General features: G+C 44.5%; 1 protein-coding gene across 1 annotated transcript in view; it reads left to right on the top strand.

Annotated features, from left to right (window-relative positions):
* GALNT10 (polypeptide N-acetylgalactosaminyltransferase 10) overlaps window positions 1-17,228 on the top strand; it is a 184,086-nt gene that overhangs the window by 108,229 nt on the left and 58,629 nt on the right. The window contains exon 4 of the mRNA XM_069483903.1: window positions 3,960-4,126. Coding sequence (XP_069340004.1) covers window positions 3,960-4,126 — 167 coding nt within the window. The remainder of the gene's footprint in view (window positions 1-3,959; window positions 4,127-17,228) is intronic.

Here is a 17,228-nt window from a genome sequence, read left to right as displayed (position 1 = left end):
CTGTCTCACTTCCTTACAGGTGTATCTCCCCAGAGCCCTTCGCAAGAAACCATCTGCACGCAGTGCTTTGCCTCAGGATCTGTTGCCAGGAAACCCAATCCCTACCGGTGGTGAATGTGAATATTTTAGGGTAGTGATTCTCAAAACTTGAGTAGACATCAGAATCACCCAGACGGCTTGTTAAAACAAAAGTTGCTGGGCCCTACCCTGAGAGTTTCTGATTCAAGTGGTCTGGGGTGGGCCAGAGAATTGCATTTCTCACCAGCTCCCGGATGGAGCTGATGTGGCTGGTCCAGGCAGGGCCACACTGTCACTGTTTTAGAGACTTAGTAAGTCACTTTCCACTTCTCATCCCTATTCCCACCTGAAGCTAAATAATAAAGTTTATTATAAAGCCAACAAATAACCCTTATTTCTGCAAAATGGTCTTGGTGTGACCAAACAGACTTTCTTATTGTTCCCTGAATTGAACTTGCATACTTCTTAGAAAACAAAAAGCTAAAAACTGTAGACCTCTTATACTGTGATTTCCAGAATATAATACTAAGTGGGAAAAAGCGAGGTAAAGAAAAATGGATAGAGCATGCTACCAATTATTCAAGAAAAGATCAAGGGGATAGCAATTTATATATGTAGCTGCTTATACTGAAAAAAGAAACAAAACAATGCAAGGATAAGCCATAAAATAAAATGGTTTCCTAGGAGGGAAAAAACAAGAAGGAGAAGATAAAGAAGCCAGAAATCTTTGCATTATCTTATTTTTAGATTTGACTTTGGAACCATGTAAATACTTTACATAGTTAAAAAACAAGATTAAGTCAAAATTAAAAAGTAAAAAGCAATCCCTAAAAATAAATAAAATAAAAATCTAAATGAAATAAATGAGCCCAGCTGTATATTGAGTTGCAGGCCTAACCATGCAGAGAGGAATTATTTCAAGTGGCTTCAAAATAAAAAATTGGACTGTATATTCCTAATGATATATACTCTACATTCAAAAATATTTTAACTTTTCTGCAATCATATTGTTAGCAATGATATCATAACCAATGATTACAATAGCAGTGATATTGGTATTATTTTTCTGAAAATATTATATATTGTAGGAAAAAGCAAATATGTTAATGTTAAGAGCCTAGATTGTTAGCAAAAGAGGTATAATATATAAAATCAGACAAAGACATCACAAGAAAGCTATAGACCAGTGTCCCTTACAAATATAGTTGCAAAAATCTTCAACAAAATATTAGCAAACCAAATTCAACAATATATAAGAAGAATTATACAGCATGACCAACCAAGATATCCTAGGAATGCAAGGTGGGTTCAGTATATAAAAATCAATCAACAAAATACACCATACTAATGAAATAAAGGACAAAACTTACCTGATCATCTCAGTAGATGCCAAAAAAAAGCATTTGACAAAATGCAAAACATTTTTATGATAAAAACTCTCAAGAAACTGAAGGAAACTTCCTCAACCTTGATGTTAAAGGCCATCTGTGAAAAACCCACACTAACATTATACTTAATGGCAAGAGACTGAAAGCGTTTCCCCCTAAGATCAGGACCATCATGAGAATGTCTGCTCTTGCAATTTCTTTCTTTTTTTTTTTTTTTTGAGACAGAGTCTCACTCTGTTGCCCAGGCTAGAGTGAGTGCCGTGGCGTCAGCCTAGCTCACAGCAACCTCAAACTCCTGGGCTCAAGCAATCCTACTGCCTCAGCCTCCCGAGTAGCTGGGACTACAGGCATGCACCACCATGCCCAGCTAATTTTTTCTATATATATATTTTAGTTGGCCAGATAATTTCTTTCTATTTTTTTTTAGTAGAGACGGGGTCTCGCTCTTGCTCAGGCTGGTCTCAAACTCCTGACCTCGAGTGATCCACCCACCTCGGCCTCCCAGAGTGCTAGCATTACAGGCGTGAGCCACCGCGCCCAGCCTGCTCTTGCAATTTCTATTCAACATTGTACTGGAGTTTGTAACCCAGACAATTAGACAAGAAAAAATAATAATAGGCATTTATATTGGCAAGGAAGAAGTAAAACTATTTCTGTTTGTAGATGACATTATCTTGTACATAGAAAAATGGATTCCACACACAAAAGAATCATTAGAACTAATAAATCCATTCAGCAAAGTTGCAGGATATAACATCAATATACAAAAATCAATTGTGTTTTTATACACTAACTAGCAAGGAACAATCTGAAAATGAAATATACACTTACTGGACATATCTTCATCCAAGATAAACAAATGGCCAATAACCATATGAAAAGATACTTAACGTCATTAGTCATTAGGGAAATGCAGATCAAACCATAAGTACCACTTCACACCCACTATGATGGCTGTAATCAAAAAGATGGACACCAACAAGCATTAGTGATGATGTGGAGAAATTGCTGATGGGAATGAGAAATGGTGCCATTACGTTGGAAAACAGTCTGAAAGGTCCTCATAAAGTTAAACATGAAGTTATCCTATGACCCAGGAATTCCACTCTTTGTTTTTCAACATAATTGAAAACATGTCTGCACAAAAAAACGTGCACATGAATGTTCATAGCAGTATTATTCAAAATAGCCAAAAGGTGGAAACAACCCTAATGTCCATTAACTGATGAATGGAGAAATAAAATGTGGTGTATCCACACAATGGAATATTATTCAGCCATGAAAAAGAATGAAGCACTGATGCATGCTACAACGTGCATGAACTTTGAAAACATTATGCTAAGTGCGGTCAAGCACAAGAGGCCACTTATGTGAATCCATTCATATAAAATGTCCAGGATAGAAAAATCCATGGACACAGAAAGCAAATTAGTGGTTGCTAGGGGCTGGCTGGGAGGAGGGAGAAATGGGGAATGATAGCTAACAGACACATGGTTTCTTCTGGGGGCGATGAAAATGTTCTGGAATTAGATAATGGTGATGGTTGCACAACTTTGTGCATATATTAAAAGCTGCTGAATTATATACTTTAAAAGGGTGACTGGCTGGGTGCCCTGTAATTCGGTTCAATTCTGACACTACCTACCTGGAGTCAAAGGCAGATCCCACAGGTTGAAGGACCGAGTCCCCCAAGAACGCCCCCACTTCAGATGCCAAGTGCGAGTCCAGCCCTCTGGTAATTCTGACCCAACAGCTATAAATTGGTGGTTCCCATGACCCCCTCCTTGGGTTCGGTTATCTGCCAGAGAGGCTCATGGAACTCAGGAGAGCACGTTTACCAGTTTATTATAAAGGATGTTTCAAAGGATGCAAATGAACAGCCAGATGGAGGTTTATGGGGCTGCATGATGTACGCATGCTCAGTTACCAACTCATTCTCCATTCCTGGAGGATGGGGTGTGGGGTTAAAGGTCCAAGCTTCTAATCATGGTGTAGTCCTTCTGGTGATCAGCCCCCTTCCTGGAGCCTACCAAGAGTAGCCTCATTAGAACAAAAGATACCCCTGTCACCTAGGAAATTCCAGGGGATTTAGGAGCTCTGTGTCAGGTGCCAAAGACCAAATATTAGAATGTGAGAGTCTCTTAGCACCTCTACTGCTCAGGAGATGGCAAGGTTATGGAAGCTCTGTGCCAGGAACCAGGGACCAGGTCCAAATTATGTATTTCTCATTATAAATCACAATATCCCAGATGTGGAGAGAGGCCAGAGTGTTCCTGAAGGGCTGTCTTCCACGTGAAATTATGACTTTGTACAAAGTCAGGGAGGTCTTTTATACATGTCCCTGTGCCCCGTGTGTGCAGGGGTCGGAGGCAGGACTCCGGGATGCCAAGCGGAAGAAAATTCCAAAGGGACGGAGGTCTCCCTGGCTTTCCCTCATTCCCTAGAAGCTGGAGAGGAAGTGGGATTTGCATTTGGCCACAGCCCGGGTCTGAGTCCTCTTGGCAGGAGGAGAGCTGATCCTGTCCTCTCCCTGTCCCATGTGTTTCCCTCTAGCTGCAACAGCAAACGCTACCTGGAGACGCTCCCCAACACAAGCATCATCATCCCCTTTCACAATGAGGGCTGGTCCTCCCTCCTACGCACCGTCCACAGCGTGCTGAACCGCTCGCCCCCGGAGCTGGTCGCCGAGATCGTGCTGGTCGACGACTTCAGTGATCGAGGTAGGACCTGCCCCACCCAGCTGCCTGCCTGCTGCGCTCTGCTCTGTCCAGTGACTCGCCAGAGGGGTGGCGGGCTTTCCTTTCTTCAGCATGGCAACAAGGAGGTTGTCATTGACCGAGTGCTCGCTGTGTGCCAGGCCACGGACCTCGCCCCGCACACACGTTCTCCCATTTAATCCTCACAAGCCCCCATGGAGTAGCTTCTATTTTTATCCACTTCGTATCAGTTTAGAAATGCATGAAACTGCAAAGAACAGAAAACTTGGTAAACACTAGCTCAAACAATGCAGGATTCATTCTTTTATCTCTCTCTCTATATATATATTTATTACATAACAAGACATCCAGGGTTGGTACAGCTGGATGATCAGGGCTGTCGTCAAAGAACCAGGCTTTTTCTCTCATCCTGCTTCCTCATCCTCATGGTCACAAAATAATACCTCTGGAAAGTCTGCCTTTCTGGCAGGAAAAGGGGGAAGGGCAAAGGCCACAAAGGCTCTGCCTGTCAAGGCTTTGCCTTGCTATTCAGGAAAGTCTCCGGAGGCTCGGCCAGAACTCTGACATCCAGGCTCCTCTATCTGCAAGGGAGGCTGAGAATTCGAGCATCTGGGTTTGTGGCCTCGTTAGTAGAGGTAGGAAAGGAAGAGGTGGATTAGAGGTGTCAAGTAAGCCCACCTGCAGTACCTACTGCACCATTTTACAGATGAGAAAACTGAGACCCAGAGAGGTAAGTGACTTATCCTTAGTTACGAAGCTTGTAGATACTAACGTGGTGACCGAACCATGTCTGCTGGCCCCAAGCATGTGATCTTAACTACATGCACAGCCTCTTAGCTATGAGTCTCACCCTGTGGAACAACTCTCAGTCTTGGATTTAAGAGACACAGAGATGGGGCCAAACACAAAATCCAAGAAGAAATTGCCCTCCAGCCAACAGCCTCAAGCCTATTCTTTGCATCAAAGCTTTCACCCCTTGCAGCAAAATCAAGAGAAGCCCTTTCCTCTGCTCACCTTCTTGCAGAGGCACTAAAAAGCAGTGAAGACGGAGTGTGAGCACATTCTAGAATAATTGCAGCTGACAGTTGCAGGAACACCTCACTTACCCTTTGCCCTGTTTTAATACCACACTCTTAATTACACGCATTTACCCTTGACATACACTCATCCTCATGGTACCCTTTATGTTTCCATCCTACATTTGCTTATCACAGATAGAATTCAAACACTTATTTGTGCGAACACTGGTTTGTTGATGTCTCCCCTACTAGCCTGTACGTTCTGAGTGCGGGGCCTTGCACGTGGGTCTTGCTCACTGATCCCCAGCTCCTTAGGCATACAGTAGGTGCTTAATACATGTTTGATGAATGATCAGAGCTCGGTTCCTCTGTTCCAGTAGCACTTCCATCCTGGTGACAATAGCCTCAAGCACAGCATGTGAGATTTGTGTCCTCGAAGTGAGGTCTGTGCCCACAGGTGGCGGGAGTGTGCCTTCCTCGTCCCACTGTCCTGCTCGCTAGCAGAGAGGCTGGTCGTGGTTACGTCTGTCATCCTGGCCCTGCCACGACCTAGCTCTGTGACCTTGACCCAGTCACTGAACCTCTCTGTGCTTCAGTTCCCTCATCTGTAAAGTAGGATCACAACAGTGCTTGCTATCTCTTAGGTGGCTGTGACGGTCTAATGAGTTAATAGATGTAAAATTCTCAGGACAGTGCCCAGCACAGAGTGAACATTAAAAGTAAACATTTCAGCTTGGGAGCATGACTACTATGGACATTGTTCATGGCTGGTTTGCAGGAGGGGGAGGCAGGGACATAGGTACAGATGTGGAGGCCCAGGTGCCATCTCCTCTTTCTGTGGATGACAAGGTTTTGCAACTGTAAAACACGAGACCAACAGGCTGTGGTCTCACCCTCTACCTAAATTGTCTCCCCGCCCCTGTGTGCTTCTCTTTTAATAACAGCAGCCTCCATTCAGGGGACAATTTCAGGATGCCAGGCCCATGGGTTCTCTCATTTGTTCTTGACGACAGCCTGTGAGCGAAGCCGTGGGCCCCCGGGTCTCCGACGAGGAGCCTGGGCTGGGTAATCTGTCGGGAGCCACACAGCCACTGAGCGGCCCCCCTACGCCTGTGGACTCAACGCCCAGGCCCTGTGCTCCACCGCTGCCTCCTACTCCCTGTCGCCTGCTCTCTCCTTTCCCAGTCTCCTCTCCCAGCCTCATCCACCTCCCGGTTCGGGCCGCCACCCACAGGCCAACGGCTCACCGCTGAGCAGTGGAAAGGGAAAGAAATGAGCAGATTGCTCAAGTGATGAATTGTTCTCCTGCAGCACAGGCAGCCACCGCAGCTCGGGGACAAACACCTGAGCCTTCCCTCGGGCAAGGGCAAGGGCTGGGAGCAGGCTCCCTGATGGGCTCCTTCTCAGGGCCCCAGAGCAGGGACTTCGCTCACTCTGTCGCTCCCCCGCTTTGTGTCCCAGCCGCAGCAGGGCTCTGTCCTGCCCTGGGATCCTCCTCTGCCTGCACACCCTCCTCCCAGCTCTTCCCGTGGCGTGTGGTTACACGGCTCTTTGCTGAGCTCCTTATTCATAGTCGTTCTTCTCATAGAGCATCTGTGGTCTAGAAGTAGGTGATCACTAACTGTCTGTGAACGAGTGAATGAAGGCATGAGGAGGGAAGGAGGAACTGTATGGCAGCTACTCCCCCATACACAGAAAACTGTCACCAGCAGCAGGGCCATCTCCAGCCAGCGAGACAGGTGTGGCTGTGGAAGACACAGCAGTTCCTGCAGTGCCTGGTGCTGGCCCGAATCTTTGGGTTCTCAGGCTCAGGTCTCTGTAACCTCCACAGGTTGGGGTTCGGGTGCCTCTCCTGGCACGGTCTGTGTTTGCTTTCTGAAAAAGTATTCACTAAGAGGGGCTCCACTGCTTAAAAAAGATGTGAAAACCACAGATGTAGTTCAACCTGCTCATTTTACAGATGGAAAACCTGAGGCCTGGGGCAGTGGACAGACTTAACTAAGCACTAACCACTAGCTGGCTGCAGAGGAGGGACAAGGACCCTGTCTCTGGGCTCCAGGGCAGCCTTGCACCTCCCCACCTTTATGCCTTTCTATTCCCAAGGGCACTTCTCAGTAAATTATCTTCCCTTTTAGCAAGAGCAAACTTCTTGCTAAAAAGAGTTCATTATCAAACACAGCCAGTCCTGAGCTATAATGGTCTGCAGCTCTAATAGCCGAGTTTCCTCGATGTTATATTCAGCCATAAAGATAACAACATAACCCCTCCGCCAAAAGGAGTGTAACAGTCTTGACAAAGAAAAGGTACATTTCCTAAGAATGACATTCTCCAAGTGGATCTGTTTCTCCAGAGTCCAATAATGTTAATCCAATGTGGTGCCAACTTCAAATCTTAAAAAGATAAGAGAACAAATACTGTCCCATTTCACAGATGGGAATGAGAACTGGGAGCCCGGATTGCTGCCCCTTTTTCTCAGTGAATCAGGCGCTGAGCCCAGAGGAGAACTCCTACCTCATACCCCTCGGTCTTGCACCTTAGCTGTCGGATTTTGCAACCTGCATTTCTCAGAAAAGCAATCATTATTCTGGTTTCAAGAAGAAATTCTCAAGGCAGCTTTGGAAGAAAACTTTCTCAGCAGTGATTGTTTTAAAAATGAGATTTGGGAGAAGCAATTTCAGAATTATGGAGAGGCCTGTCTAAAGTACAGCAAATATGGGCCATCCTAAAAGACAAATTTCTCTGGGCCACGTTAGCAGAGGCAGTTCTCAGCGTGGAAATTCATAGATGCTAACTATAAGCTAGATTGGCACTGCCTAGCAGAAGGCATTTTCCTCTGAAATGAGGCTCCTCCAGGATCCTCAGGGCAACTAATTGTAATTCAGCTACGGGTCGAGACCTTGGGTAGGAGACAAAATTGGAGCAGATGAATTCTTGAAATGAGATCCAGAGCTTTGTGCAAGCAGCATCAGGGACTAGAGTGGAGACAGACGCTGACACCGGAATAATCCTGGCCCTGCTGACAAGCAGAACACTGCAGAGTTTTCCAGGGGTCTCCAGAGCTCTTCAAATGTATGCACTTTGCTCGAGGATTAGGGAGACAGGGAGGTGCTTGTGCACCTGTGGGAGAGAGAGGTGGAGGTATTGGCTGACAAACTTGCCTCCAGTTTGCACTGCCTGGATGGCATGTTTTTATTGGGAAAAACAAGAGAGGTCTTTGTTCATTTATTTGTTTTTATTCCTCTTCTTCTTCTTCCCTTCTGCACTTTCAAATAGTGTTGTTTTAACAGAAAAAAAAATGGGATATGTAATCATGGAAAGGATTATTGTCTCTGGGTGAACTATGAGCTGCCTAGAATGGTTACATACGGAGGTGAAAGGCTATGGTATGATCTCATGGACAGCCTTTTTGCCAACTCAGCTCCGTAGAAGCAAACAAAAATGTTCACGGGGAACGTTCCTGACAGGAAGTTCTTAGGCAGGTGTCTGCAGAGCTATTGATAGGTTGTTGGCAGTGACTGGGGCTCGAAGGAGCACGGATGTTGCTGGGCCCATCAGCTCACGTGGTAGAGACCCTCGCCTATGAGGCCAGGTCAGAAGTCCTCTTCCCGTGACGGGTTTCTTAACGCTGACCTGCATTCTCACACCTTGCCAGTCTCGGGAGCACATCACAGAAATGCATTTTGCCCCGTCCCACTCTGCGTTCCAACATACCACTCTTGACACTGCCCAAAAAGCATCCATTCCCATCTTTAGTTTGCTTCCCACGATACCACCGCAACTGTTGGGGTGGTCATTGCCCACTTTCATTTTATTGCTTGGGTTCTTTGACCTTTCTGAGTTTTGGACTGCTTATTTTGTTCTTCTCGGCATCTGTCCTGATTTATCAATTGTGCATATTCATATATTCAACAATATTCATGAAATGACTGTGCTGGACACTGTGTTAGGTGCTGAATATACAAGGGGATACAGCAGGGAGAGGGACGAGATAAGGGACAGTTGTAAGACCACAGAATATGTGCCACCTATAGGTGGAAGTCCAGCACTCCGGAGCACAGAAGACATCAGGGAAGACGTCCCAGATAAAATTCCAGCTACACTTAATCCAAAGGGATAAGTAGATATTACTCCTTGGAGGTAGGGGAGGAGGAGAGAGGACAGCATGAGCCCAGGCTGGGACTTGAGGAGAGAATGTGGAAAGTGCATTACCCGGATGCAGTTATTGTTAACATTTAGGCTTTCCTTTTCCCATGCATTTTTTTTTTCAATAGACCTTATTTTTTAGACAAGTTTAGGTTCACAGCAAAATTGAGCTAAAAGTACAGAGAGATCTCCAGCCATACCACCCTGAACATGCTGATCTCATCTGAAAGTACAGTGTTCTCACCATCAAAATCCTGTAGCCGAGTGGTGCGTTTGTTACAATCAGTGAACCTACATTGACACATTATGATGTCCTAAAATCCATGGTTTACATTAGGGTTCACTCTTGATGTTGTACATCCTATGGGTTTGGACAAATGTGTGATGATGTGTGTGCACTGTTACAGTATCAAACAGAGTAGTTTCACTGTCCTAAAAATCCTATGTGCTCCACCTATTCATCCTTCCTTCCCCCTGACCCCTGGTAACCACCAACCTTTTTATTGTCTCCATAGTTTTGCCTTTTCCAGAATAAGTTTTCAGCTCACTTATGTAAATACCTAGGAGTGCAATTGCTGGATTTTTTTCATAAGAATATGTTTAGTTTTGTATCAGACTGCCACACTATCTTCCAAAGTGTCTGTACCATTTGCATTTCCACCAGCAATGAACAAGCGTTCCTGTTGCTCCACATCCTTGCAGGCATTTTGTGTTGTCAGTGCTTTGGACTTTGCCATTCAAATAGATGTGTAGTAGTATCTCACTGTTGTTTTAATTCACATTTCTTAATGACATACGATGTGAGCATCTATTCATATGCTTATCTTCCATTTGTTAATTCTTTTGTTGTTGTTGTTCTCAGTGTTTTTTCATTTCTATTTTTTTTATACCTTCTCAATTCTCCTCCATTCCTACCCCAACTGATGGAACTAATGTTAACAGTCTAGTATGGATCATTCCAGACCATTCTGCATGATCATACTAATAGCATGTAATAGCAAGAGCTCATCTGCTTTGAGATTTTACTGTGTGCTAAGTAAAAGTGCATTCGCTCATTCGTCATCACAGCATTACAGTAGGTTCTGTCAGGCCCAGCGTGCAAACCCTGGCCTCAATGATCTCAGGCCTCTTTTTTAAAAAAACTTATAAATTTAATATTTTTATCCCCATTTTACAGATGAGAAAACTGAGGTACAGAGAGATTAAGTAAGTTGCTGATGTTTACTTAGCTCAAAGAAGCAGAGCTTTGATTTAAAATGATGCATTCTGATACATCCTAATCTTTACATGTTTTGTTTTCTCTCTTAATGGGATCATACTGTACACATTACAACTCTTTTTTTTAATTTTTTTCTGTTAATGTATCACAGGCATCTGTCAGGTCAATAATACATATAGAGCTAACTCATTTGTCTTTTAATAGCTAGATATTAATAATATTCCGTAGTGAGAATCTACACTTAGTCCCTTTTTATTTCACTTTATGTAGTGGATGTCTAATCACATGTGACTTTGTATCCTGGTTTCTTTCTCTTCACTTGCTACAATCCTTCCCTCTTGTCATTATGAAATGACTGCCACACCTCTCCTTCTCTGAGTCAATGGCGAAATAGAGACAGGAGTCGACCAACCAGAACATCAGCCGTACTGTCGCAGAGGCTGATCCAGGGAACACAATTCGGGTCTCTCTACCCCTTTCCCTCTGAACTGACTAACCCAGGGTTGGGCTTAGCAGCCGAGGAGCCGCGGCCCCCCCTGGCAGGGCAGGAAGGAAGGATAAAGCCGGCCATGCAGGTCCGGTGACTGTTCTCACTTCAGCCTACCTGGCCTCACTTCCCCGGCCACCCAGAGGTCAAAGAGTGCTCCCTCCGTGAAGTGTGAGTTCCATCTGGCGGGTGATGACACTGAGGCTCAGAGAGGTTGTGGGTAGGTGGCCTAAATTGCTCACCCGCCCTGGAATCATCTCCTCCTGGTTGGTAATCACATTCGACAATGGATTCCATCGTCTTCAGAACCCCACATCTTTGGTATCGGTCTCTAGCGTGTCTTACCCCTAAGGAAATCCACAGGCTGTCTTGACTCTCTTCTCCTTTAATATCTTTGGCATCCTAAACGCTTCCCCCTCAGACTCCAAAGGAGAGAGCCACTAAGAAGATTAAAGCCGTGACAGAATATCAGCTTATAATGAGGGAAATCTATAAACCTTTTGGTGGGTATCTGGCAGAAACACAGGATACAGGAGTCGATATATTTATGGGATATTTTGTGCATCTTTAAAAAAAAAAACAGTATTTTCTGAATCAAACACTGCATAAATGATTTACTGGGAGAGCAACAACAACAACAAAATCAAATAAATCGCTCAGATTGCATCTGAAGCATCAAAAGCTCCGGTGTTTGGGAAAAAAATCGTTTCTGTAGTGGAAAATAGCTGCATTATATTTTCAGAAAGGTGATGCTTCTATTGAGGTGGGTGAACCTTCTACATTTTAAAAGCTTGGCACAGGAAGACCGTGCTAAATTGCAGATCTTCTCCTGACTTTCTTGTGAGGCTTAAGGTCTAACTTTTTCCGCTGTGTTATTAGTGTTTCCTTAAAAACATAAGGTCGAAGGGAGCAAAACCCAATGGAGCACAATATTGGGGGTTCTTGGAATAAGGTCCCCAGGGTAAGGACCATGGAACTGCCACCTGCTGTCATAGTCTGTCTTCAGAAAGCTCCTGAGCCTTTCAGCTAAGGTCTGGTGTGGATTCTTATTTATTCAGGGTCTAAAGGGAGATGAGATTTGAGGCTAAAATAAAAGTAAGAGGTTCCTTGATACCTAACTTAGTTTAGCACAACCCAACCAAGTTCTATTCCTGTCATTCGCATTTAGCTCAGTAAGTGGGGGGCTGAAAGTGCCGATTTCATCTGCATCGCAGAGGGAAATAAGCACTAATAGCAATAATAATAATAATAATAATATGGCGTAGCATCTATATAGTACTTACTGTGTGCCTGACATTTGTTATAAGTGACTTAAACCACCTTACATTGATTTTATAGGAAGCTTCTTTGTAACCACCATTTGCCTAAAGGGAAAATTCACATTTAGTAGAGAGTTCAAACCAAAGTACAAGAAATTCTTCTCCTCTCTGTACCCCACCTCCTAAATAAAACAATAAAAACAAAAATTTTTAAGTAAAGATATGAAATGCTCAGTCATGACCTTTGGTTCATGTCTATATGTCTAATAGGGATATTCTACTGTTTTCACTTATTATAAATATTAATATTAGCCAAATCTCGAAATAATGTTGGTTCTAGCAGGAAAATGAAGCACATTGGCCAAAAAGTAGACATTAGCTCTAATCTACTGCATGACACCCAACCCCCAAGCAGCCTCCAAATGAACCCATCACAAACAGAGATACTTCGGGGATTCTTCCCAATTTCCTTGCAGAACTTCCAGCCCCTGAAACACTCAAACACATCTTTATCAGGCAACCACAACTCTGGAGCCAGTTTTGGTTTGCTTTAAATGCAGAGGCACCTTCAGAGCTGTTAACATTGGTAGCTTAAAAATGCTAGCAACTTTCATAGCCACAAATAGGCAATACTTGACAGTTCTGAAGATCAAGAAGGCCAACTCACATATTTATATATCATTTATTTATTCCAAATATTTTTAAAAAGAAGACAATTACAGCACTGTACATTCATATAGTGTCCATGGGCATTGAAAATTTAGTTTCTCTTTTCTCTCTTTTTCTCCTGTTTTACTGTCTCAGATACTGAAACCTTAAGAAAATGTAATTTTTGCATCCTTATCTAGAACAAAGAAATAGGTACGTGTCAAAGCCATAGGGACATCCCTTCCTCTTGTATGATTTGGTGACGTTAGTTCCTGTCAAGCATTAACAGGTGCAAGCTGCCTTTTCCAACCTTTGGGAATACTCATGCACACTCAGTTCCTTCTATGCTCATTCCTGCTAGAATGATAAAAAAAAATATATTAATTTTGTTTGCTTTATAAATGCAGGCCTCCTCAGAGATGTCTATGTTATTTACAAGCAATCAGGAACTTCAAAATACCCAACAACTTCCTGTTGTCTACTCTTTGTCATCCATTCCTGGGCCTGCTAATGATTGGGATTTATTTGGGCATTGCTAATCATCATCTGCAGTGAGGATGAGAACCGGGTGGAGTTATAAAGCTATGCTTTCTGCCCAGTCTTCTCAGAAACTGTTTTTTTCTATACGCTATCAGAATATATGGTTTAGAATATTCTAAGTAATAACCGCACTCCAGTCACTGTTAATGGAAAACTCAAACTAACCATTACCTTCCCGGAGCCTCCACACCAGCCAGCAGATTTGTTTTAACCAGGTAGGAGGAAAGACCTGATCGTTCCCGGCAAACGTGTTCCTGCTTTAGGACAGCACTTTAACTCATGAGTGAATGAAAATGACCTATAAATAGACTTCCCTCCTGAGCAGATCTGACGCTAAATATTCTTTGTAGTAGACACGAAACCCTTTCTCCTTCCCCCGCTCAGGCTGCGGGGAGATGGAGAATGTAGTCAGTTTAGTGACTGCTCCTCCCTTCCCCCCATTCCCCGTTATGGCAGCTGGACCTGTCCTAAATCCAGATGTGCTTCCAGCCAGTTCCATCCCTGTCCTTCCCCTTCCTCTATCCCATGAGCCATTGTTCTTTTCTTGCATAAACTAGTTGGAGTTGATTTTCTGTCACTTCCAACCCAAAAGCTGTAACTACTATCTTCCCTTTCATGGGTTGGGTGAGGATTAAATGAAGTCACGCACTACGCCAGGGCACAGCACATGCTCAGCATTCTGTTGGCAGTCATGATTAATGATGCTGTTGTTATGGTGATGCTTGTTATCATTACTGCTAACCGAAATGCTGAGCTACCCGGCTATTTCAGAGTCTCAGTATAGGGATGAGATGATATTAGAAATGTGGGGGCCAGGCACGGTGGATCACTCCTGTAATTCCAGCACTTTGAGAGCCCGAGGTAGATTTCTTGAGGTCAGGGGTTCAAGACCAGCCTGAATAACATAGCAAGACCCCATCTCTACAAAAAAAAAAAAAAAAAAAAACAGAAAAATCAGCCAGGCATGGTGGTACACCCCTGTAGTCCCAGCTACTCAGGAGACAGGCTGAGGCAGGAAGATCACTTGAGCCCATGAGTTCGAGGATGCAGTGTACTATGGTGACACCACTGCACTCCAGCTGGGCGACAGAGTGAGACCCTGTCTCAATAAAAAAAATTAAAAAAAAAAAAAGAAATGTGGAAGAGCTTAATGAGCTAAAAACTGCAATAACAACATACAAGAGGTTGCTGATTTCTGCAGAAGGAAAGAACCCTAAGAACTCTCCAGTCTGGTGGCCAAGAGAAAATGACCTCAAAAACAGACATCCCACATCTGGAGTATGTCCCCCGTGGTACCCAGTTCATCTGAGTGCAAGCAATGGTTCTTAACTCTTATCCTTCTCAGCATTGACTTGTTAAAATGTAGATTACCAGGGCCCACCTGTAGAGATGCTGATTCAGTGGTTCTGGGCTGGGCCCCAATAATCTGCAACCTTAACAGACATCTCAGTTCATTTTGATAGAGTTGAAAAGATGCTCAGACTTTTGGAAAACACCAGATCAAAGGCACGACAGGCCACTCAGTGTGCTTTGTGATATATTGGGGGCTGATGTCTTTGAATGTATACTCCAGGTCACCATAAGTACAAAAACACATGGCAAGATAAGAGGAGATAAGTTAAGATGCCTTCAGCCTTGGCCAGACCTCTGTTTTCCAGCATGCCTTGCCATAAATAATTGGTTCGCTATAACAAGCCTGTGTGGATTTATGGTCCCACATTTAATTTCAACCGCTATTCATTAATCCTGATGATCTCACTTAAATTATTAAACAGTCATATTCCAATTTTGAGGGCACTAATTATATCCTTGAGAGGCTGTTATTATCTGGATGATCAGATACACTCAGCCAACACTAGACTGCTTTCTCCCCACTCATCAGAATTTTATACTTTTCCAGGATTTTCTGTTGCTAGGTGTATGTGTCTCATGTGACAAGAGCTCAGAGCTGAGGAGTTGGGAAATACCAGAGCAGGAGCTCTCAAATTTTGGCACGCAGAAGAATTACGCAGGAAGTGTATTCAACAGGCAGATTCCCAGGCCCCACCTCATGAGCATCCAGGGCCTGGGGCTGGGTGGAGCCCGGGACTCTGCTCTAAGCAGCTTTCGGGGGATTCTGATGCAGATGGTCCTGGGACCTCGAGCTGAGAACCTCTGCCTCCAGATGTTAGCGCTGGTAGGGAGTCTCAAGGGATATTTGATAAGAACGAATATTGGGTGATGAGACCAGCCTCCCTTTTTTTTTGATAGACAAACTAAAACCCAAACGGGGAAAGCTCCAGTTCAAAGCCCCGCTGCAGAGACACAACCTACCTCTCTGGCCCGTTGCAAGGATCAAATGAGATAATGGATGGGAAGCACTTTGGAAAGCATTCAGCACTCCATAAATACAAGGAGGCGCTATTATTTTCAAGCTGGACCAGCCTTGTGACAGAAATGGCTTGGTACTTTCTCTCTAAATTACCATAATCACCTGTTTGAGGCCCCAACCAAGCCCCGTAACTCTAAATTCACCAGGCATGGAATAAATTCCTTCTGAAATGTCCAATAAAAATCATGTGATGGGAGAATGCGCCTGGAGCCCTGCCTGGTCTTCCTTTTCTGTTGCCTGGCCCCATCTATCCTGGGGTAGGTCACATCTCAGGGGACCTGGCTGGAAAGCCCTTCTCTCTAGCGCGTGGATTTCTGACCTTTCTTGGGACATGTAAAATTCACCCATGAACATTTTTGCCCCCACAGTGCTTCCTCTATATGAACCCACTTCTAACCATCTCCATGGCTTTGGAAATAGAAACGCTCAAATCAGGGCACCCCAGGTCTTGGTTCTTTGAGTTCAGTGTCCTCACCTGCTTGGGTTTGCTACAGGTATCCCTCGAGGCTAGGTTGCGGGTCCTGACGGCGACCTCTGTGCACCTGTGCTGTGTCTGTTCTGCTATGTCACAATTAACTGGACAGCACGTGTTTTGTCACATTGAATTGCAGTCATCCTCCTTGCAGGGCCCGATGGCGGGGTCTGCTTCTGCCCTGACCTTCCCAGGACTCCCTGCAGCTTTTAGAAGACCCTTTTGTGTCTCCACCCCTCAGTTCCTTCCACTGCACAGTAAATTTCTAAAAAAAATGACAGAGTGACTTCAAGAACAGACACTCCAGTTCTATTCACATTTCACCCTTTATTTTTAAATATTTCTTCCACACGCCTACCGATCCCATCTCTTTAGCGTGCTCTCCACATGCGAAACCTCAAGTTCAGGCATTTGCAAGTTACCCACGTGCAAAGTCTATTTTTAAATCTGGAAGAAATCAAGGCTTTCCACTGATGGTTTAAAAAAATAAATAAATAAACGAGTGTCCCCAGGCAGCACGACTGCAGAGTTTAGGGAATTTCTGTGCTGCTTTCAGGAATCTTCACCCAACCCGTACATTTTAGAAATGAGAGTGTGCTTTTGAGGACTTGCCTAAAGTCATATGGCCGGTTAATGATGAGTCCTGTTCCACATTCAGGGAGCGCCTGTTGCTGGCCACACATAGGCAGCCAGCCCTTGCGGAAGTCAGGTCCACAGTCCTGTCCCCAGGTCCAGCCTGTCCCCAGGGGTATGCTGCTGTGGGCAAGGCTGCCAGCAACAGATATGGGCAGCAGTTATGTCAGGTTTCTTGAGACAGAGTCTCGCTCTGTTGCCCGGGCTAGAGTGCCATGGCGTCAGCGTAGCTCACAGCAACCTCAAACTCCTGGGCTCAAGTGATCCTCCTGCCTCAGCCTCCCGGGTAGCTGGGACTACAGGCATGTGCCACC

This window comes from Eulemur rufifrons, chromosome 10 (genome assembly GCF_041146395.1).
Source record: "Eulemur rufifrons isolate Redbay chromosome 10, OSU_ERuf_1, whole genome shotgun sequence".
NCBI classification, from domain to species: Eukaryota; Metazoa; Chordata; class Mammalia; order Primates; family Lemuridae; genus Eulemur; species Eulemur rufifrons.
This window is presented reverse-complemented; position numbering and strand designations above follow the sequence as displayed.